The sequence below is a fragment of the Chrysemys picta genome, chromosome 6 (assembly GCF_011386835.1).
Source record: "Chrysemys picta bellii isolate R12L10 chromosome 6, ASM1138683v2, whole genome shotgun sequence".
In the NCBI taxonomy this organism is placed as follows: domain Eukaryota; kingdom Metazoa; phylum Chordata; order Testudines; family Emydidae; genus Chrysemys; species Chrysemys picta.
The window spans coordinates 47,207,650-47,229,667 of NC_088796.1; the positions used below are offsets into that span (position 1 = coordinate 47,207,650).

General features: G+C 45.3%; 1 protein-coding gene and 1 long non-coding RNA gene across 11 annotated transcripts in view; one reads left to right on the forward strand and one right to left on the reverse strand.

Annotated features, from left to right (window-relative positions):
- The window catches only part of ANKRD31 (ankyrin repeat domain 31), a 133,516-nt gene extending 124,923 nt beyond the window's left edge, over positions 1 to 8,593 (forward strand). For all 8 annotated transcript variants that reach the window (XR_010588790.1, XM_065550081.1, XM_065550083.1 and 5 more), the window contains one exon: positions 6,961 to 8,593. Coding sequence is in view for 7 of the 8 variants with exons in the window: in XM_065550081.1 (XP_065406153.1) it covers positions 6,961 to 7,112 (152 nt within the window). In the remaining variant the exon portion in view is untranslated. The remainder of the gene's footprint in view (positions 1 to 6,960) is intronic.
- Positions 1 to 19,661, reverse strand: part of LOC112059430 (uncharacterized) — a 38,466-nt gene extending 18,805 nt beyond the window's left edge. The window contains exons 1-3 of one of the 3 annotated variants that reach the window (XR_006175829.2): positions 19,522 to 19,661; positions 18,190 to 18,321; positions 17,410 to 17,506 (exon numbers count right to left, since the gene is read on the reverse strand). This is a non-coding gene — a long non-coding RNA (uncharacterized LOC112059430). Of the gene's footprint in view, positions 1 to 17,409; positions 17,507 to 18,189; positions 18,322 to 19,093; positions 19,234 to 19,521 lie in introns of those variants that run through there. The other 2 variants (XR_010588795.1, XR_010588794.1) reach the window with 2 other exon arrangements.
- Positions 19,662 to 22,018: the final 2,357 nt, after the last annotated feature.

A 22,018-nucleotide genomic window follows, 5' to 3' on the forward strand; every position in this document is an offset into this window, starting at 1 on the left:
GGAGGCAGGGAGCAGGAGGGTTGGGGATAGAGGGCAGGGGAGTTCAGGGGGCTGGTCAGGGGACGGGGGGGGTGGATAGGGGTCGGGGCGGTCAGAGGGCGGGGAATGGGTTGAATGGGGGCAGGGGGCAGGAATGAGAGGAGGGGTTGGATGGAGCAGTAGGGGGCAATCAGGGGCAGGGGTTCCGGAAGCAGTCAGGGGACAGGGAGAAGGGGTGGTTGGATGGGGCAGGGGTTCCCGGGGGGCAGTCAGGAATGGGGGGGGGTTGGATGAGCTGGCGGGGGGCAGTAAGGGGCAGGGGTTCCAGGGGCGGTCAGGGGACAGGGAGCAGGGGGGTGGATGGGGCAGGGGTTCTGGGGGGGACCGTCAGGGAACAGGGGAGGTTGGATGGGGCAGGAGTCCTGGGGAGGGGGCAGATAGGGAGTGGGGGCTGGGCCACGACCCCCTCCCCTAACTGGCCCTCCATACAATTTCCGAAACCCAATGTGGCCCTCAGGCCAAAAGTTTGCCCGCCCCTGGTCTAGATAATACTTAGTCCTGCCATGAGTGCAGAGGACTGGACTAGATGACCTTTCAAGGTCCCTTACAATCCTACGGTTCTGTGATTCCTGAGGGACTCCACCAACTGACACCATTCACACCAGCTGGTTCCCCCTGCCTCACTTTCATCAGTGGGGACATGCAGGCAATATTCCCAGCAAATCAAAACCTAGCTTGATTTTGGCTGAGAGAAGAGAAGACTAAGACAAACAGCAATACTGTAAGTATGCTTCCTTTGTGTACATCCCTCTTTTCCTGTTGTACTTAGCAAGAACAATAACTGACAGTGAATATGGTTAAGATGCACCTCAAGAGGAAGTGGCTTTACCTACTGTTTTACTTGGAGCACTTTCTGGCAAAGGAAGAATAAGACAGAACCATTTGGTAATGTCAAATGAAAGTGTGTGCGGATGACCTAATGACCATTTTACAAATTTCATTAGCAGTTGCCTGCGCTATCTGTGCACAAGACATTTTTATTTTTATTGATGAATGTCTCTTTACAAATCTGGGACAAAGAGTCTTAGTCACAGCTCCTCTAGATCTTATTGCATGACTATGAGATGTTGGCTTTCCTTTCAAACAGTAGATTTATCTTGCACTTTAATTTAATTTATAGCCCATCTCTTCCCTATTCCTTCCAGTCTACTCATCAATCTGCCCTTAAAGCTGCAAGAACTTTAAAATTAAACAGTTTTTTGTTTTTATACATTTACCCCAGACCACCCCTTAGATCTTGTTTCTAATCCACTACCTTCCTTAATAAAATCCACACTAGTTTAAATTGAATATTTTAGAGAACTATGTTTTACCTTCATATGATTGTTTTATTACATTCCAATATGTGTGTATACTACGTGTTTTACACACATGTGTATGGACTGGAGAATCAGGAATAAAATTATAATCCAAAATAAAATGTTTAATAACAATTTTAACATATGGTTGGAAACTGGTGATACTGAACAAATACTCTACTGTGAATCCTTCAAAAGACAGCGTATTGCCTTTTTATAAAGAATACTAGGGGATACATTAGGTGATGGAGGATTAAATAATTTGATATTTGAATGGAATGATCTGGATTTAGATCTGAGGGACTGGAAGGCCATCTGGACAGCTACACAAAAATATCTGTGTGCACTAAGAACATGTAATTGGGCATTATATATTTTTATTATCAAATTTAAATATATCTATTTTATTGTTGTCAATCTAGAATATAGTTCTTTATGTAGCCGGGTGTATGAATTCCTTGTTTGGCATATACATTTATGGTTGTCATGCCTCCATTTCTTAAATCTTTTTAAGATCAGATGACATCTATACTTAAGGAAGATATTGGGTTTCAGATCTCAGTGGATCCTGTTTTTTGCCCATTAGGTCATTGTAATGTTGCTGGATTATCAACATAGATTTTGAAGTTCAAAAATAGGAGTGATCATATTGCTAAATAATAATTTAAATATCAGAATACATAATCAGTCCAAAGATCCTGAGGGACAATGGGTAATTCAGGAAGTATCGTTTAACATAGAGAAGATGTTAGTGGCTTCATTTATGTATCCAATGGAGACAGGAAAAGGCAGAAAACAAAGTTCAACAATTATTGCATATGATTGTGGTGTTGGTGAAGATTTCGAATGAAGGACTTTATACTGCATTTCTGTCAAATTAACAATCACTTAGGGAGTGTCCATAGGATATAGCTATCCATCATTAATGATCCACAATTTTCAGACATGTAGAGACAGAAAGAAAGATTTACTAGTAATTGTTGTTCTCCAAAAGTATAGCCTCTGAAGATCCACACTATATTCCCTGCCCTCTGAGTCAAGGAAACCTTTCAAAGTAGTGAATTGGTAAGGTGCACACACGTAACCCTTGAATCCAATATTATGTAACGGAGGACATACATTCCAGCCCCCTAAGCATCTGTTAGCTGCTCTCTACCTTCAGACACTTATTTTATATTTCCAAAGTAGACTGGATCTGCTGATGCAATATATTCAGAAAGGAACAGTTACTAGTAAATAAACTTTCTTTCTCCTTCATGACATTGCTTTTGCAGGTCCTCACTTTAGGGCAGAGGTTCTCAAACTGGGGGTCGGGACCCTTCAGGGGGTCACGAGGTTATTACATGGAGGGTCACGAGCTGTCAGCCTCCACCCCAAACCCCGCTATGCCTCCAGCATTTATAATGGTGTTAAATGTATTAAAAAGTGTTTTTAATTTATTAAGGGGGGTCACACTCAGGCTTGCTAAGTGAAAGGGATCACCAGTACAAAAGTTTGAGAACCACTGTGTTAGGAGACCAGCAAACAGTGACACGAATGGAGAGGAGTACTACTGTTTAAATAGGGCATGAAGTACTACTTTCTCAAATCAGGTGTCCTATCTGGCCTCATCAATCAAATAATGTTTTGCAAAAGTATTAATTGAATTCCAAGTTGTCACTGTACAAATGTCAGTTAAGGGCACGTGACAGACAAGCTGCAGAGGCTCTTATCCTTTGACATGTAGAGACTCTGGTGATCAGTGTCTTATAAATGAGAGAGAGAACCATTGATCGATGGTTTAAGTCTTTCTGGTACAACACTAGCTATGCATAACATGTCTGGAGTTTAATCTGGACTGAAATACCTTGATGTTTCTTTTCCCCTCCTCCCCCTCCAAAATGATACACAAAACTTTTTGGAATTCCTAAAGGCTTTGTCCTATGAAAGTAGTAATTAATAACTTTATGTTAACATCCAACATATGTAACCTGGTTTCATCTAGTAGATCACGAGATTTTGGAAAAGTACTTAGTACAGTGGATTCTTGGGAAGAGTCACAAGGCAATTGGGAAACAATCTCTGCAGGCCTGGACCTCTTAGAAGACAGACAGCTAGACATTAAGGAGGCCTGCTGTGTCCTTCCTCTAGAACAAGGTGTGACGGGTTCGTTCACAGAAACCCCCTTAAGACTGTCACTAGATGTGCTGGGATACCACTGAGAACAAACCCCCCTGCCAGAGAAGGCTTCCCTCCATTCCTGTCTTGCTGAGTAAGACACTCCAGTCAACTATAGCACAGACCAAGAGGTTGGGCCACACCCTCCTGCAGGTCACTGAAAAAAGTAAGAGTGAGGCTGGGTCTACACTACCCGCCTGAATCGGCGGGTAGAAATCGACCTCTCGGGGATTGATTTATCGCGTCCCGTTGGGACACGACAATCGATCCCCGAATCGACGCTCTTACTCCACCAGCAGAGGTGGGAGTAAGCGCCGTCGACGGGAAGCCGCAGAGGTCGATTTTGCCACCGTCCCTACAGCGGGGTAAGTCGGCTGCGATACGTCGAATTCAGCTACGCTATTCGCGTAGCTGAATTTGCGTATCTTAAATCGACCCCCCCCCCCCTGTAGTGTAGATGTAGCCTAAGCAAAGAAGTAAACAGAAAGGAAGGGTGAAGGGAGAGAGAACACAGACAGAAAACTGGGGAGATGGTGGTTAAATATTTGGCCATTAATTCATCCTGGGGGGCCAACTAGGTGACCAGACAGCAAATGTGAAAAATCAGGACAGGGGGTAGGGGGTAATAGGAGCCTATATAAGAAAAAGACCGAAAAATTGGGGACTGTCCCTATAAAATCGGGATATCTGGTCACCCTAGGGCCAACCGAAAAAAAAAAGGTGGGGAGGGCTATGAACCACTGTGAAAATATGTCTGAGGCCTTGGCTACACTTGCGAGTTACAGATAAAGCCACCCACAGCGCTGTACCTCACTCCCCGTCCACACTGGCAAGGAACGTACAGCGCTGTATCTCCACGGCTACAGTGCTGCTTGTACTCCATCTCTCTGAGGAAAGAGGTTCTTTCAACAGAAATAGTGTGGGCAAACAATCTAACTAGTTTTAAAATAGAATTTGATAAATTTATGAACGGGGTTACCTGTTATATAGCAGGGAACTGTACAGAGTGACCCAGGAGATCCCTTCCAGTCCTATGTTTCTATAAAAATGATAGCCCTTAGCTCCAGATTGTTTTGCAGATTTTACGTTCCTATATATATAAAAAAATTATCTCTGGGGTTAACAGCTGTCTGAATGTGATCTCTTTCAAACTACTTTGTGACTTTCACCCAATACCACTATTTCTATCAGTTATTTTTCTAACACATTATCTATAGTCAGGAAGGTAAGTGGCTCCCTCTGGTGCTACTGCCTACTGTTTCACAGATTGGTTGGTAAAGGTCTTTGTGTGAACAGCATTGTAATAACCTCTTCAGAGATACACAAACAACTTATTTGATGCTGTCAGCCTTTGCTTGCCTGGGGTCCAGGGTATATGAATGTATGCTGGACATCAGATTGTATATCCTTAGTACTTTTTGTTCTTCTGTGTCTTGTGTTCTGAAATGAACATGTTGTGTAGAAAGACTGTGAGGTTGGTGTTGTGTCTGGGCTGTTTGTCGCCGACTGGTCCCTCGAATTCTTCTTTTCTGAAAGCACTGTTTATTGGTGGTTACTTCCCCCCACCCTTCATCTCAGGATGAGAGCCCCAGTAGTCTAATGAATAAGGCAATCGCTTTCTAAGTCAAAGAGTGTGGGTTCAAGTCCCATCAGGGGTAGAAAAACTCCTTTTTGGGAGGGGAGGGATAGCTCAGTTGTTTGAGCATTTGCTTGCTAAACCCAGCGTTGTGAGTTCAATCTTTAAGGGGGCCATTTAGGGATCGGGGGCAAAAATCTGTCTGGGGATTGGTCCTGCTTTGAACAGGGGGTTGGACTAGATGACCTCCTGAGGTTCCTTCTAACTCTGAGATTCTATGAGGAATTGTATTCAGTGCTGTTATAGCCATGTTGGTCCCAGGATATTAGAAAGACAAGGTAATATCTTTTATTGGACCAACTTCTATTGGTGTGAGAGATAAGCTTTCGAGCTTTGAAGAAGAGCTCTATGTAAACACAACAGCTTGTCTCTCACTCCAACAGAAATTGGTCCAGTAAATGATATAACCTCACCCACCTTGTCTCCCTAGTATTGAAGAATTATCTTTAAGGGACTGAGTGAAATCCTGGTCCCATTGCAGTCAAAATGAGCTTTGCCATTTTTCACACCATGCAAGATCCTTCTTTCATTATTTTTTTCAGAGGGGGATGGGGTGGGGTTGTTTTTTGTCAGAAGTCTTGTCTTGAAGGACAAAAAGGGTGTGTTTCATTTGTGTTAGCTCAATCAAGTTAGCTTAACACAATTGAAAAGCCCCATTAAGATGCAGGCTAACACATCTGAAGCCATGTGGTTGCCTAAGGGGGAGGCTAGGCTACAACATGACCAGCTAACATGCCTTCAGATATGTCAGTGCAGGGCTGCCGGGGGGGCAAGTGGGGCAATTTGCCCCAGGCCCCCACGAGAATATAGTATTCTATAGTATTGCAACTTTTTTTTATGGAAGGGGCCCCCGAAATTTCTTTGCCCCAGGCCCCCTGAATCCTCTGGGCGGCCCTGTGTCAGTGTGCATCTTAATGGGGCTTTTTAATCATGTTAAGATATTGAGCTAAGAAGAGTCCAGCACACATCCTTTTTGTCTGTTAAGACAAGGCCAGAGAGCCCTGGACATTTGAATAGGGACTGAACACTGAGCTTTTCATTCTGGTGCCACTTTTATTCTTATTCTCATGCCAGCCCTCTTCCTCCTCCTAAGAGCAACTGCTAGCTGTAACAACTCGGCCACGGTTAGCAGCTGCTATGCTTGAGTGCAGCCCCTTTTCAATACTTCCAGCTGCACTGTTATTGTCAGACCTACTCCTTCCGTGATAGTTGTGTCCAGAAGCCCTGTCAAAAATATTCTGACATGCAGCTGTGATATTGCGGGCAAATGTATTTAACAAAGAAAGGATAAATAAAAGAGTAAATAAAAAAATACAGCTTTCCAGAGACCTCAGTTCACTGACTATTGGATTTGAACAGCAAATTCCATACTGCTGCTGAGCTGCTGCCTTGCTTCAGCTTTCATGGTTGAATTTTTATAATGTGACATTGATACTGTTTTTAATAACGCAAACTAAACCTCATAGGGCCAAATTCTACCCTCAGTTCCCCAGTCTCCTTTACTTTATGCATTTTAAAGAAGGTTCCAATCCTGCATATACTCAGGTGACAAGTATTGGAGCCTTAGGCCTGATCCTGCAATTTACTGTGTACAGGTGCACTACTGCCTCCATGCACAGCCCCACTGAAGTCAATGGGTGCAGCAATGTGCCTTCATTATAAATTGCAGATCGGGGCCTAAGATTGTAAGATCCCAGGGCAGGGGATCTGTCGCAGTTTATATGTCTGTAAAGAGTCATTCACACCTATGATCCTATATAAATAATAGCAGGAATAATTGGACCTTATTTTAATGTAGTGTTTTTAATCATTTGCTTTTTCTCCCAACAGAATCGTCCCTCCAGTCTGACTCTGTAAAAAACTCCAGAAGCTTTCTTCAGTTAAATGAGATAGTATTAATAAATAATGAGGAACTTCTGCCATGTCATATAATGGATCAGCATTGGAAGTTCTATGTGGAATGTGAGAATTTTGGATTTTAAGAACTCTTCTGATTTATAACAGTTTTTCTTCATCGCCAGTTAAGAATAAAACTGACTTTTTAGAATTAAATTGCCTTGTTACTAGCATTTAAATAGCTTCTTTAGCCTGGTAGTATGAATGTAAATCAGATATACTAAAATATTACCCGGTATCTGGATTTAATACAAGAAACTTAATTTGCAGCAGCTGAAGATAATTGTCAATGCTGAACTCATGTTTTGTTTTACTATTGAGACAAGGAAGTGTAGAGGTGAACAAAGTCCTTTTATAAGTCACACTCATTCCTAGCATAAGTGGGTGCAACTCCATTGACTTCAGTGGCATTATACCTGCTTATACAAGGGCTGAATATTTCCTCACTTGTCCAGATAAAAGCAGCACTGACAGTCAATTTGCAACTAACTTTAGAGGCAGTCTGCTTGATCACATGCCACCCTAAATGACTGCAAAGGTCCATGTACCAATATAAGCCATTTTGTTAAGCAAAAATTAAGATAAGCAACTTTTAAAATAGCCAATTGCTTTGCTTTGCTTTACATGACCTAGAAATGTATTAACATTTCTAGAAGGTGGGGGAAGGGGATGGGAGCAGGGTGGGTAAAAGCAAAATTTTATCCATTTGAAGTTCTCAGATGTGGGGTTTCTCTGATTACCACATGTGTCCAATCTGAAATGACAGTGGAAGCACTAGTGCATGGCAGAAAGTGCAACAAGGTCATTTACTAGTAAAATAATTTTTTTTTTTTATCTAACAGCAGCTTCCAAATTTGCCCCAGCCTCCTGAGGATTTGTATTTGTTTTAATTTTAAAACATCTGAGTCTTCCCCATTTATACAACATTTGACTATTATCACGAGAGTGATATGCATTCAAAGTGCATTCTTGCTCTTTCACTCCCTGGATTACAAGAAATAGAAAAGATGCAAAGGTAACACCCAATACTGTTAATTCCAGAGAATGAGACAGAGTGAGAGACTCATGCCAAAACATGGCAGCCTGTAATGGTTATTGGGGTGTGAATTATTGTCTTGAAGGAGAGTTGAATACTGCCTTAGGCAAAAGGAGACTATCAGGGCATGAACTTGATACAGGGGAAGGAGAGGGATGCTTCTAATGGGAAGTGTGTTAATACCGTGCCCTGTCATACATTAGTAGTCATTGATTGATAAGGCCTTAAAGATTGACAAAATACAAACTGTCATGAAGCCAAAAAGTTAAAGGCTTTTGAGTGGTAGGTATTTAATAAAGGTCAATTTCCACATAGAAAAGAGAGAAACCGTTTTTCTTAGCTGCTACACTAGAAGAATAGAAAGCAAAATCAGTTTAAAGTAAATGGTTATTCAAATATAGTTCATGTCTTGTTTGGAGGAGGCTACCATCTTATTTAAAAAATGACCTTTGACTATCAGACCTACTGTACTGTTTGTCAGTTTATTTTGAATGTTTTCCTTGTTATAAATAAAATTGTTAACAAAAACTATAAGGTCTTGACAGTAACACTTTATTTTAGTCAATATAATAATAATATAATATAATTATAATTAACATTGCACATGATCAAAGTGCAGATTGAGAGGTGGTGACAAAAATGCTGATTCATAGGTGAGGGGAAAAGGAGGCAAAGTATTTGTAAACTGCTGTTTTTTTACTGATTCTGTATGTGAACGTAAAAAAGCTTAATTTTCTTTGATTTTTTTTTATCACTGTTCACATGTGCACTTTAAGCAAGTAATAGAGTTAAGGTGTTAGCTTGACAGCAAGAAATTAATCTGGCCTAACTACCAATTAATAAAATTAGTAAACCTAGTTTTCTACTTTCCAAATCCATACTCTTTTCATAACTTAAAGAAATAGGACATGAGAAGGGTGGTGTCTTTGTAAATGCTTTACTTTTCATTCCAATTATGGTTTTACATTAAAATGTAAGCCTTTACAATCACATGCTAAAGAAGCACAGTTGGCCCTGGACACTGTGCAATACATGCAGAATCATCAGACCCCTGTTCTAGTGGGAATCTAATGTGGTGCATTACACCCTAGGTGACAGACAGTAGTGGCTAGTCCTCCTGACCCTTCTGCTTTCAGCAACTGGCTGACTCGTCTTATTTAGTAAATGACTTCTCCTCTCCTATGCTCTGAATGAATGTACATCTCATGCTATGCAGAGCAGAGGAGCCAAGAAGGAGAATTCAAAGAGGAGGAATCAGCGGATACCCCCGTCACTGTTAATATTTCATGTAAGGAAAAAAGGAGAGATTTCAGGGGCCAGGAAGAGTCAAGGAGGGAAAGGGGAGATGAAAATAAGTGAGGAAGAAAGCAAAGGGGATTGACAAAAGAATAAGGAGGGAGAGGCAGGAACATAAGAAAGCAGCTGGGGACCAGACAATAAAATATAGAATAATAGATTTTAAGGACAGAAGGGGACTACTATGATTGTCTGACCTCCTGAATAACACAGGCCATAGGTTATGGAAGAACTGCATAGGGAAGGGAAGTAAGGGAGAAGTGACAATGGAACAAGAAACAAAAAAGACAGAATAAAATTCAACCAGTGCAGAGGGCTAGCACGAGGGTTATACAGGAAGTGGTGCACTGGCCCTCTGCACAGGGGTGAATTTTACCCAGAGTGAACAGAGCAAATCAAGAGACATGGGATAGTAAAGGCCAGATTTTAAAGGGTATTTATGTGGCTAACAATGCAGATAGATGCCTAGTGGGATTTTCAAAAGCATCTGAGCACCTAAATCCTATAGGTATTAGTAATCTAGACACTTTTGAAAATCCCACCAGGCATGTCTCTGCATCTTTAGACACCTAAACACCTTTAGAAATTGCTCTAAGAGCTCAAGTTTTACCACAAAAGTACAGTTTGAATGAGCAACAGAGCTAGGAAGGGAGAGTGAATTTTGAATGAGACAAAGATACAAATGTCACGCTGTCTGCAGTGGCTCATGACCATGAGTGCCAACCTCAGGGCAGACTGTCAAAAAGCAGGGCAGAAACCCCAAACTGGTTGTAAGTTCTATAATTAGACTTCACCCACCCAGTAACAAATGTGAACAAAGGCAGTGTCCACTGGCTCCCTTGACACCTTTGAGGAGCAGTGGGCGCTGTCCGGGGTTCTCTGCTTGGTGTCCCCATCAGGTTCCCTTCTTTTGACCCTTTGACCGCACTCCTGTCCCTGTTTTTGCATTAGTTGCCCCCCGTAATTACTTGAGTTTCAGGCCCTGTGGATCCTCCCCTTAGGCTGGCGGGGGGGACCCTTTAGCAGTGGCGGGCTTATGCCCGCCCACTTCCTGAAGCCCATAAAAAAAAAAAGTGAACTCCTAAAGCACTACAACAGTCTTACCATGGAGTCACAGACAGTCCCCTTGGGCATTCCAGTCTATCTTCCCACCCACGCAAGATGGATTATGTGATAGATGATCACTTTACATCAAAAATCACAATAATATTCGGGTTACTGGTCCCAAAGGATTAGTCACTTACCCCAGGTCAATTGTACTCAGATCTCAAACCAAAGACAACATCTGTAATGAATCCTGTAATAAACTAAATATTTATTAACTACAAAAATAAATGAGAATTATTTACAAGGTTAAAACAGGAAACATAAACCCACAAATGAGTTACAGTCTTAGATTTAAAAAGGTGATATAAACTTCTATAATAAGCAACTCTATATGTCCTTTAGGGCTGACCTATGCCAAGCAGCATGAGGATCTCTTGTGTATGTTTAGAAGTCTTTGCCTCTCAGAGTTCAGACAGCAGAAAGAGACCAAGTTTCTCCTTGTCAGGGATTTTTTTTATCCCTTCACCCCAGAATCCAAGCTTATGGGATGAGATCATGCTCCCCTTCCTGGAGGGAATTAGGAATGCAATAAACAAGGTCTGTCTGTGTCCTTTGGTGATACACAAGGCCTCATTTGCCTTCAGTGGACCATCTTGTGTACAGGATAAGCCTTTTACCTTAATTAATGCGTCTTTTCCTGTTTGGTGAGTTACACAATTACAGAGGTTTACAATGCAAACACTCAGTATAACTTTAGACCCCGGTGGGCACATATCCGGCCCATCAGACCTTTTGATCCGGCCCTCGAGCTCCATTGCCCCGCTCTGGTGCTCTATCTGGGAAGTGGGGTTGGGGGCTTGCCCTGCTCTGGCGCTCCAGCTGGGGAGCGAGGAAGAGGGCTTGCCCTGCTCCACCCACCTGGCGCTCCCACGTGTTCAGGATTTGCGTGATGGGCGTGAGGGCACGCATGTTATTCTGGCTGCACAACCCAAATGTGCCTCAGGCGCCATCAGAGCCTGGAATGTGCAAGCCCATGTGCCTGCTACTTGTTGGCTTAGGTGACTCTGATGTTTTAGTAGTGTTCATTTTCCATTGTTGAGGATAAAACAAAGAGTAGTTGGCATGGGAGTGCTCATTGGCAGTTTTCAAAGTTATGGGCTGTCGGGACCTACATGGGAGGAGATTTCTCTGAGCAGGGGGCTGGTGAATCTCAATGAGTTCCAATGACTGGACGCTGACCCCCGACAAATCCAGGCTAGAGAGAAAGGGCATGGAAAGGGGGTAAGTTTGGTTTAATTATTGTAATACATTGTTATGATAGTATATTTATAACAGTAAGTAAGGTTTTATGTTTATTTCCACTAAAACGTATTTTTATTATATGAAGTTTATTTGAATATCTCTGAATTGTTAATTTCATGAGCATTCATGGCCCGCCATACAATTTCCGTACCCAGATGTGGCCCTCGGGCCAAAAAGTTTGCCCAACCCTGCTCCCCAGCAGGTACACTGGGCGGGCAGCTTCCTGGCTGGAGCGCTGGAGCAGGGCAAGCCCCCGACCCTGCTCCCCAGCAGAAGCGCTGGATGGGCGCAATGGGGCAAGCCCTCCACCCCGCTCCCGCTCTGGAGTGCCAGAGCGGGACAACAGAGCTCGAGGGCCGGATCAAAAGGTCTGACAGGCCACATGCGGCACGCGGACTGCAGTTTACCCACCCCTGTTTTAGACCATGGGTAAGGTTGAGATTTTATCATGGTTATTTTTAGTAAAAGTCACGGACAGGATGCAGGCAATTTACAAAAATTCATGGCAGCCTGCGACCTGTCTGTTACTTTTACAATAAATAATGGGGGAGGGTTGATGCAGGGATGACTGACACCCGAGCCCCACGGTGGCTGAAAGCTGTGGGGCCTGCTGCATAGGGCTGAAGGTGAAGGGAAAATGTCACAAAGGTCTCTGAAAGTCACAGAATCTGTAGGTTTCAGAGTAACAGCCGTGTTAGTCTGTATCCGCAAAAAGAAGAACAGGAGTACTTGTGGCACCTTAGAGACTAACAAATTTATTAGAGCATAAGCTTTCGTGGACTACAGCCCACTTCTGTGACTTCCATTACAAAATCTTATCCTTTGCCAGGGGATATAGATATTATAAGTAGGATTAATACATGCAGCATCCTACAAACATTCCATTAAGTCTAAACACTAAACACATTCTTATAACACTAATTTTTATTTTAACTAACTATCCCACAGGTAAGCCAGACTGGTGCCCAGGTATATATTTGTCAGTGTTTTGTGAGGCCTTGGGCCTTGGCATGTGCTGGCACCTAGTCTGCCATCATCACAAGAAGGAACCATGATTCTTTTTGAGAATTGGTGGGCCCAGTTACATTTTCCAGAAAAAGGGAAACAGACAGAGAGAGACAGGAAGAGAAGAGAAAGATGAGAGAATACATTGAAGAGAGCGAGCAAACACTAGATATGAAATGGAATAGTAAAGAAATGAGAAAACAAACAACAGGGACTTGGTTCTGTGCTGAGTTACATTTCTTGCAAACTCAGTCGCCGGGTTACATAGGGTGCAAATCACTGCAGATTTTGGCTCTGTAAATGTTTAGTTGAGTATTTTTACAATTATGTCACAGAGTTGTGTGGTTTTTTCACCCTGATTTTCAAGTCCTAATTTGAGACAGAAGGAAAAAATTAACGATTAAACAGTTGAAAGAAATTAAGGGAAGAAAAATAGAATCAAAAAGTCAGGAGTGATTGATGCCATTTTGCCTTCTTCTTGGAGTGAGGTAGGCTGTCCAGCAGCCAGTCAGCTAGTAATAAACATCCAGATCCCATATAGTCCAGTTTCAATTCCTGTTCCTCATCTACTCGTTGTTAAATGGACTCGGGGTCCAAGCATCTCAGATTACCTCTTTTTTACCCAGGTTTATTGGCTGGAATATACAGAGGTGCTTAGGTTGACTACTTGCTCAGAAAACGTCCATATGTGTATATTAACAATAGCCCCACTAGCAGTTTCTTATTTTAAGAGCAAAGTATAAATAATTTCAGCAAGTGTCCCTCAACTTTATCTGGAAAGTAGTGTCTCCCTCCTTTTTTATTTCAACAGTGGAGAACTGAGTTATTAAATTTAAAAAAAAATCCAGTGAGATTGTTGGTGGAGAGGAAGGGACATGGAGGATACAATAAGAGAAGAGATCTTTATTTATGCTACCAGAGTTGTTCAGGGCCTTGGAAACAAGGATAAGAACTGTCATCTGTTGTCTCATACTTAAATTGTAAACTCCTTGTGGGAGAGGCAGTGTTTGCCAAACCCTTAGCACCATGGGGTCCTGGTTTATGACTTGGCATTCAGGTAATACAGATAATAATAAATTTGATACAGTGGATTTAAGGAAGGCAATGCAGCAATTGAAAGAGGGGACTGTATGCAAGGGGTTCTAAAGCTTTTTTTAATTTTATTTGTATTTTTTGTATGCTGAGTTTTTGGCCTTGGAAAAGTTTCACCGATTATACATGTATAGTTTAACAGGTGTAACCACCTATGTGGGTGCTCTTATTCTAGTATAAGTATACCTTTTCTGATTTACGTCAGAAGACATTTAAACCGCATATACTGTCCTGTCTAGACAAGGCATTTGTCTCAACAGTATATTGTGCCAGTGAGTTCCACGTGTTCTTTAGATGTTGTAAAAAAAAGTTATTTTATTAATTTAAAATGTGTTGCATTTAAGTGTTGTTAGTTGTCTCCTGGCTCAAAGACTAACATTTCCTGGAGACTGATTCATGGCCCTTATTTTTTCATTACAGATTAGATCGGGTGAGTAACTCCTTCCCCCCCAGTCATACCCGTTCATAAGTAAATTCCCTACTTGCTGTTGCATACAAACTGGGGCCCTGTAATCGCATGTTATCTTCAGAACAGTTGTAAGACTTGCTTTGCTGAGAGAAAACTGACAGGAAATTAGGCAAGAGAATGTTCCTCCTTTCCCATGGTTTCAAGTAATGAACAACTAAGTGGAATAAAATATTTAAACAAGCCACTTTTTCCATCAAGGAAAATATCGGAATAAAGACAGAATAACTAAGTGTAACTAAAAACCGTGGGCGAGCTACATCTTTTATTAATTATTATTATTATTATTTCACTTTTGCCCAAATTCATACTTAGAGCTGGGGACTGTCCATAAATTATATGATGGGGGTAGGTGGGTCCTTAAATTTTGCTTTGTTTCAGTGTTACAAACAAACCCGCCGACGGGAGGGGACAATTTCCCAGGGGTCCGAGCGATTTAAAAGGGCCCGCGAGCCCCGGACCCTTTTAAATCACCAGGGCGGGCCGCAGGGCTTCTAGGCGCGCCCTCCCGAGTCCCAGCGCCCGCCGCGGGCTGCAGGGCAGCTCTGCGGGCCGCCGAGGCTCCGTGCACCCCGGCGGACAGCGCTGGGGCAGGAGGGGCCCTGGGCGGCCGGAGGATGAGTCGGGGCAGCAGCCCCACAGCGGAGCCGGCCCGGCTGCGGCAACGATCTCTGCAACTTTGTATCCAGGAGTGAAACTCTGCATCCCTGTGAGTGAGCGGTGGGGGGCGCCGGGCTGGGAGCAGAGCGGGGGAGCCGAACTCGGGGCGTAGAAACGGACACGGGACTTCGGGGGCGGAGGAACCGGGCTGCGAAGGGAAAAGGGGGTCAGAGCCGGGTACAGGACTAGAGATCGGACTCAGGATCCATCAGCCGCTGATCCAACATCTGCAGCAAAGGCGCTGGCCAGGCTTTGTCTGGGGTCCGCCAGGGAAGGGCAGGGCAGTGTGGGCTGGGGGAGGGGAGGGTGTTTCGGTGACAGCGCTGGGCTGGTGGAGTGAGTGAGTGTGTGTGTGTGTGTGTGGGGGGGGGGTGCTGAGGTTATTTTGGTTTGGGGCTGGTGGCTGTTCTTTGGGGTCATGCCTTTGACCACAGGGGATTGATTATCTCTGGTATTTGGAGATGGTTTGGGGATGATGGGATGATTGGCGGTCAGGGCTGGTAGCTGGGGGTGGGGATGTGTTGCTGTTGGGACTGTTGTAAAGGGAACAGTGATGGAGTCTCACCAGAGTCCCTTAGAATAATCCTGGTGGATGCTCCATCACTGACCATTTTTAAATCAAGATCTGCTGTGGGAATTATTTTGGAGAGGTTCCTAGGCCTTTGTTATGCAGGAGGTCAGACTCTCTAGATGATCACAATGGTCCCTTCTGGCCTTGGAATCTATGAATAAGAATGTAACGCTCCAAAGAGAACTTCAACCAACTGGTGCATAAGTAACATGTTAAAGAGGGACATACAAGCCTTGGGGGATTATCCTGAGAATGTTCATACATCCACAGCTGTGGGTTTATAAAGCCCATGAGCGCACAGTAGGTAAATGTAATAATTATTTAGGTCACTGGTTAATGTTGGGACTCTCCCTCTCCCATGTATTAGTCCTTTGTTTGTTTCAGCCAGATTTTTAGTTGGGATTTTCCTTCATGTTCTGGATGGGAAATTGGCAGAGGGAGATTATCTGGAACACAATGAATTTGGCTCAGAGATCAAATGACTCGCCTAAGGAAACCCAATGAATCAGTGACACAGACAGAGATAGACCCCAGGATGCTGCTCTAACCTTTAGACAACATGAAATTAAGTGTCCCCTAAATTTAGGCATAAAGGGCTATATTTTTAAAGGAAACAGTTTGGCCTCCTTTTCAGATAGTTGCACACAATCATTTACATATGTGAATTGTGTGCCACAAATGCAGAGTGTTGGGGTTCTTTTAGCTGTAGGCTTTAGGAATAGGAACAGCTTGACTGCTTTTCAGTGTATTTATTGTCCTGTCTTGGAAGTTAATACATATTTCTGGGAAGAATTTTTATACAGAGATTAAGGATGATCCTGGGGGTACAGCAATAGGAGCTCTGAGTTCAATTCTCTGTCCTGGACTTCCTGCCTCCCACAGCTGAAGTGTGCAGTGGGGGCTGTGTAGGGCTGCCTATGATGGCACAATGCAGTGTCTATGGCAGGGGAATTCTCTGGCTGCTTGAGGACTGGTTTTGGAGTGGGGGGGGGGGGGGACAGAATGCCACTTAATCTCTCTGGGTCTCAATTTCCTATCTGTAAAATGGTGATAGCAATCCTTCTTTTGTTTGTCTTGTCTGTTTAGACTGTAGTCTCTGTAGGGCAGGGAACTGTCTCCATGAGTGTCCCTGAACAATAGGGCCCTGATCTCAGTTGGGACCCACAGGTGCTACTGTAATACAAATGCATAAATAATAACCGCTGTAATGGTTTCTCACTGGGACCTGAGTTATGGTGTCTGCATACTCAAGTACCTTAGGATACATTCCTAGTTTTTGGACCAGTTGTCTGGAAATACCCTTTTTTAAAAAAAAGGGGGGGGGGAGATCTCAGCTGGTTACTAGGACATCTGGTTAATCCTGGCTGGGGAAGGAAGGGGGGGGGAATTCTTCAGTGTTGAGACATTACACTGTAGGTTCCAGACACAGGGATCTGAGAAACAAATTCTGAAGCAGCTCTGGAGTTTGCACCAGTCCCAGGTGGATGGGAAAGGCAGCTGGATGGATACCCATGGGGAAGAGCTGAAAGTTAGGATCTCTGAGGTTGGTAAATGTGTATTAGAGAAAATGATCCACAGAAACACAGACGGTAGATGAAGGGCCAAAATCCATGTGCTGTGTATGTAAAATCCTGACACAGGCTATGTCAGCAACTTTTCACAGGCCCAAAGTCCAGAGGCCTAGCAAACAGTTTTTTGAACTGAACAATATTAGCTAAGAGAAGCAGAACAAGCAAGAGACAACCTTCTTTTTTACTAAGATAAGCATGGTCAGCAAACCTTCAGATGGGGAGCAGTAATTGGCACTCTTATCTGAAGCTGCAAACAGACCAAAGGATTGAAAGGGGTCCTGTGTCTGTGTCTACTCCTCTGCAGGAAAAGATAGTCATGCCCTCCCCACATACCAACCTTGAGTTCATGGAAAGGTTCAAACATGTCAGTATGAGATATGACATCCTCCCTCCTCATTGGTGCATCCTCCTCTCTCCCAGATGCCAGTGTCTGCCTTTAGAAACACAATGAGCAACCTGAAAAAAACAATTTCTATTGCCATGTACTTTTCAATTTTTTTTTTTGCTTTAACCCCCAGGAATGTACCTGTTGAACAATCAGAGGAGCTACCTCATTCCTATGGACCCCAAATCAGAATTCAACATATATATTTTTTACTTCTACACTTTATACATTGTTTAAAAGAAAACACATATTGTTAATACATAGGTTACAGGTTAACTTGAAACCATGGGCGGAGACATTATGTAATCTTTAAAGTATTGGCTTACTGTGCTTCTCTTGTCTTGCTGCTCGACCTATCCAGGGGCTCGGGACCTCCTACCCAGTCATTTCCCTCCACCCATAAAGGTTCCATATAATCCATTGTAATCAATTGCTTGGCAGTGTCTCTGAGCCTAATAAGCAACATGACACTCTGCCAGTGCTGTGCATAATAAACCCACGTGCTTGATTCTACACGGTGTCCATTTTGTTCCTTCAGCAGGAGACTGTAAGGAAGTGAAGGTTCCCCTGGGCCCAACTGTAGGGGATTCCGCGCCCATCCTTTCTAGGGGCCATTGACTGTTCTGCCCATTGCTGTCAGCAGGCCTGGTTACAAAGTATATGTGGGGGAGAGGCAGGGCACTCGAAAGTCAGCAAAAAAATGTGTCCAGAATTTATGGGACAGCTCCTTACCCTATGTGAGTCCTCACCTCCGTTGCGGTAAGACTTGGTCAGCCAAACCTCGTGTTTCCACACACAAAATGGTTGCTTTCCCCAGTCAACACTTCACGTTGTCACAACTTTCAGGATCCCCATAGGGCTTATCTGGAGAGGAAACAGCCTGTGTTACTGGAGGATTGATGCCAATTCACATTATCTCAGAGACTGTCAGCATCATAAACCCTGTGCAAAAGCAAATCCTTTTAAAAATAAAGTAGCCGCCCTGTAGGGAGGCCGTGTGGTTCCCCGGTGCCCCAGAGAGGGACGAGCTCCGCCAGACACCAGAGTGGGCAGAGCCAGAGCACTCCAAGCTTGCCCCCACAGGGTCAGAGGCCGGACAGCAAGTATAAGCTCAACCCCAGAGCTCACTCAGGAGGCAGCCACTGGAGAGGCCAGACACCTCTGGCCCACCTCCTGCTGGGGAGACTCCAGTAATGGACCTGGAGACTGGCCTGCTGACACTCAACGCAGACCAGCGTGTGGGAGAGGTGCTGAGCCTACCCCTTGCCAGCTACCTTGAGGATCCAATGGTGATCGAGCCCCCGTCCTGAGGACACCACCTTGACTCGGGTATCTCCAGAGGGGGAGTTGGGAAGTAGCCTGGGGGCAGACCCGAGTCTGGCTGTAACACAGCCAGAACCCATGTCTGTGTTGTGGCCAGGATCCCCACTGACACAGCAGCGGGCTTGTGGCTGTTGCTAGGGTCCTGGGCTGGGATGCAGTGGAGTGGAAGAGCCTGTGTCCCCCCCTCTCCCAGGCCGCTTGAAGCCTGGATGTGCTATTTACCTGTGGTTGCTCCGCCCCTGCCTGAGGGCCTGAGCTGTGACTCTCTACTGCCCCGCCCTGACCCGGCCCCGCGTTACCTGTTAATTGTTACCTGTGTGTGCTCAGCCCCCTCCCGGAGCTTGAGGCAGGACTCCTGCACCCGACTGATTCCCCAAGCCCAAGGGGCCGTACAAGGACTAAGGGAGGCAGTGTGGTTCCCTGCTGGGACGCACCCTCTCTACAAGCCCGCTATAACATTTCTAAGCAGATCTACTCCTAGATCTAGGTCACAAACATGAAGAGAGGCGTTACTTGAGCTGTATATAGCTTCACCGCTGCAGGGTTTTGTGCTCTGGCAACTGGGATAGAGACTCGAGGCTGTGAATGAGTAACCCGGTTTAAAAGGCAATAGTTTAGCACTGAACTTCCTCCCACCTTCCTCACTTCCCTGATTGCCAAAGTAATCGGGGAGGGGAGGTCCTCTCCTCCAGGGCTCGGGGGTGGGGTGATGGGTGCAGGGGATTCCCCTTTCTGGCTCACCACGGCTGAGACCAAAAGGTGACCAGCGTCGAGGCACAGTTACCCCCAGACGATGTGCAAAGCGTTCGCTGCCAAAGCGACCCCCGCTGCCAGGGAGCCAAGCCCCAGCGGCGTGGCTCGGGGCAGGGGAGAGTTCTCGGGGAGGGGCGCGGCCTGTCCGGGCACAGCTGGATTGCTGGCCGGACAAGCTGAGGAAGGCGGAGGCGCCCCTCCTTTCCCGTCACCTCAGTCCGCCCCGCAGCCAGCGCGGGAGAGCCCGGCGCGCCTCCCCCAAGCCGCAGCAGCAGCCCCGCTGTCTTCCGCCTGCTGCTAACATCTGCTGCGGCCGCAGCCTGGGCTCCTCCGCTCTGGCCCGGGAACTTCCCACCCCCCAGCCAGGCTCAGAGCCGCTCGCTGCCGGGAAGGCTGGTCCCGCGCGGGAGGCGGGGTCACCGTCCCTCGGCTGCTCCGGCTCCGCTGTAACTTTGCGCGCCCGGTTCCCCCCGGGCTGCCCCAGCCGTGGGGAGCATCTCGGGGCTGCGAAGCGAACGGGCTTTTCCCCGCGGGGCGGCCTCGCCCGCCACCTACACACAGTTTGCGAGGCGGGACTCGGCGCCCCAAACTTTCGCACAGGCTCGGCCCCGCTGGGCGCGCCGCGGCTCGGAGCTGGCGGGCTCGTGACGGATCGTGTCCAAAGCTGCCGAGCCGAGAGGCAGCAGCAGCAACTTCTGCCGCCCGCCCCTGGGCCCCGGCTGGCGGCGGGGGAGGACCGAGCGAGCGGAGGGGAGGCGCGCTGGGGCTCGGTCCGGGTATTCGCCACTGCGAGCGCTGGCTGCCCCCTGGGGACTCCGGCTGGCCCGGCGCGGCGCGGGACGAGCAAAGGTCGTCGGTGAAAGGAAATCCGGACTGGAGGGACCCCGCGGGGAGGCCCCAAAGCCATTGGGGTGCTGCGCTCAGCCAAATGGCCGCAAAGGTAAAGCGGGACTGATTTGTCCGTGTGCAAGCCTGGTGCTACCGGGCCAGGGCCAGGGCACTTCAGAGTCCTCATTGTGCTCCGAGAAGCCTTAGTGAGTATTCAGGGGCTGGTGTGGGCCCGGGGAGTAATAGATCTAATGAAGTGAACAACACACACCAATCACGTGCCTTTCTGGGGAAGCGGTTGGCACAGAATTATCATCCACGTCAGTGTGAACTAATATTTCCTTGGGAGCTGCTGCTACGCTCATTGATACCAACTGCGGGGGCCGGTGCCTTTTGGTCTAGGTTAGAAAGAGCAAGTGGTTCTCAACCCAGGTATGCCGAAGTGGGGAGAGGGGGTGGTACATCAACTCATCTAGATGGCTGCCTACTTTTACAACAGGCTACATACAAAGCACTAATGAAGTCAGTACAAACTAAAATGTCATACAATGACTTGTTTATACTGCTCTATATACTATATGCTGAAATGTAAGTGAAATATAAATATTGGAATCGATTTATTTTATAATTATATGTTAAAAATGAGAAAGGAAGCAATTTTTTCAGTAACAGGGTGCTGTACTTGTATTTTTATGTGAGGTGAAACTTGGGGTATGCAAGAGAAATCAGACTCCTGAAAGGGGTACAGTAGTCTGGAAAGGTTGAGAACCACTGCTTTAGACTGTAAGTCCTTTAAGGCAAGGAATGTTTTACTCTGTAAAGGGTGTCTACATTTTTTGGCACAATATGTACAGTTCATGGCCAAACATTGCAAAAACAGTTGCATAACTTAGGCTCTACAGCCTGTATTTGTGCTGAATGCTCCTTGAAAACTTATTAATAAATGTAATTAATAATGAATATTCTGTGCCAGGTGTTGCACCGGAATGGCATGGAACTTTTGTTTGCTTTATTAGCCACACATTTGTAATTGTAACTTGTCATCTGGAGAAGATGTATGTACATATTTACAGGATAGCTTGTAGGAATTATACTGCTGCTTGTGCTTCAGCTCTATGCACCACATCTGTCACTCCACTGAAATAAATGAAACCAGGAATGGACAGGGTAAATGTGTGGGGGGAGGGAGGGTGCATGTGGGCCTGATTCTGCTCTCATCTGCATCAGTTTCACACCAGTGCAATGTCACTGACTACTCCTATCTCATGAGGGTGCAAGCGGGAGGAGGATGAGAGCAGTGAATTCAAAATCATAGGTCTTTTTTGTAGTTAGTGAAAGATATCAAGAGTTTTCCTTCAAGATGGAGATTCCATGTTCTTGTCAGTGGTATATTGCTGGAGATTTCTGACAAGAATACTGGATTTTTTTTTAATTAATTTGAGGAGAACTGTTAGACTAGTAAAAATGAAGAACTGGTTTTACTGGCTGTGGTCAGGCATTCTGATTACTCCAAACTCATTCTGCTAATGCACTTCCAGTCTGACCTGCAGTACTCATGCCTTACTGTTCCAGTCCTAGGTCTTTTTATGAGCAGCAACAGTTAATCATGCCAAATTCTAAGTGGTATTGTAATGGGGAACCAAAATTTACTAAGGAG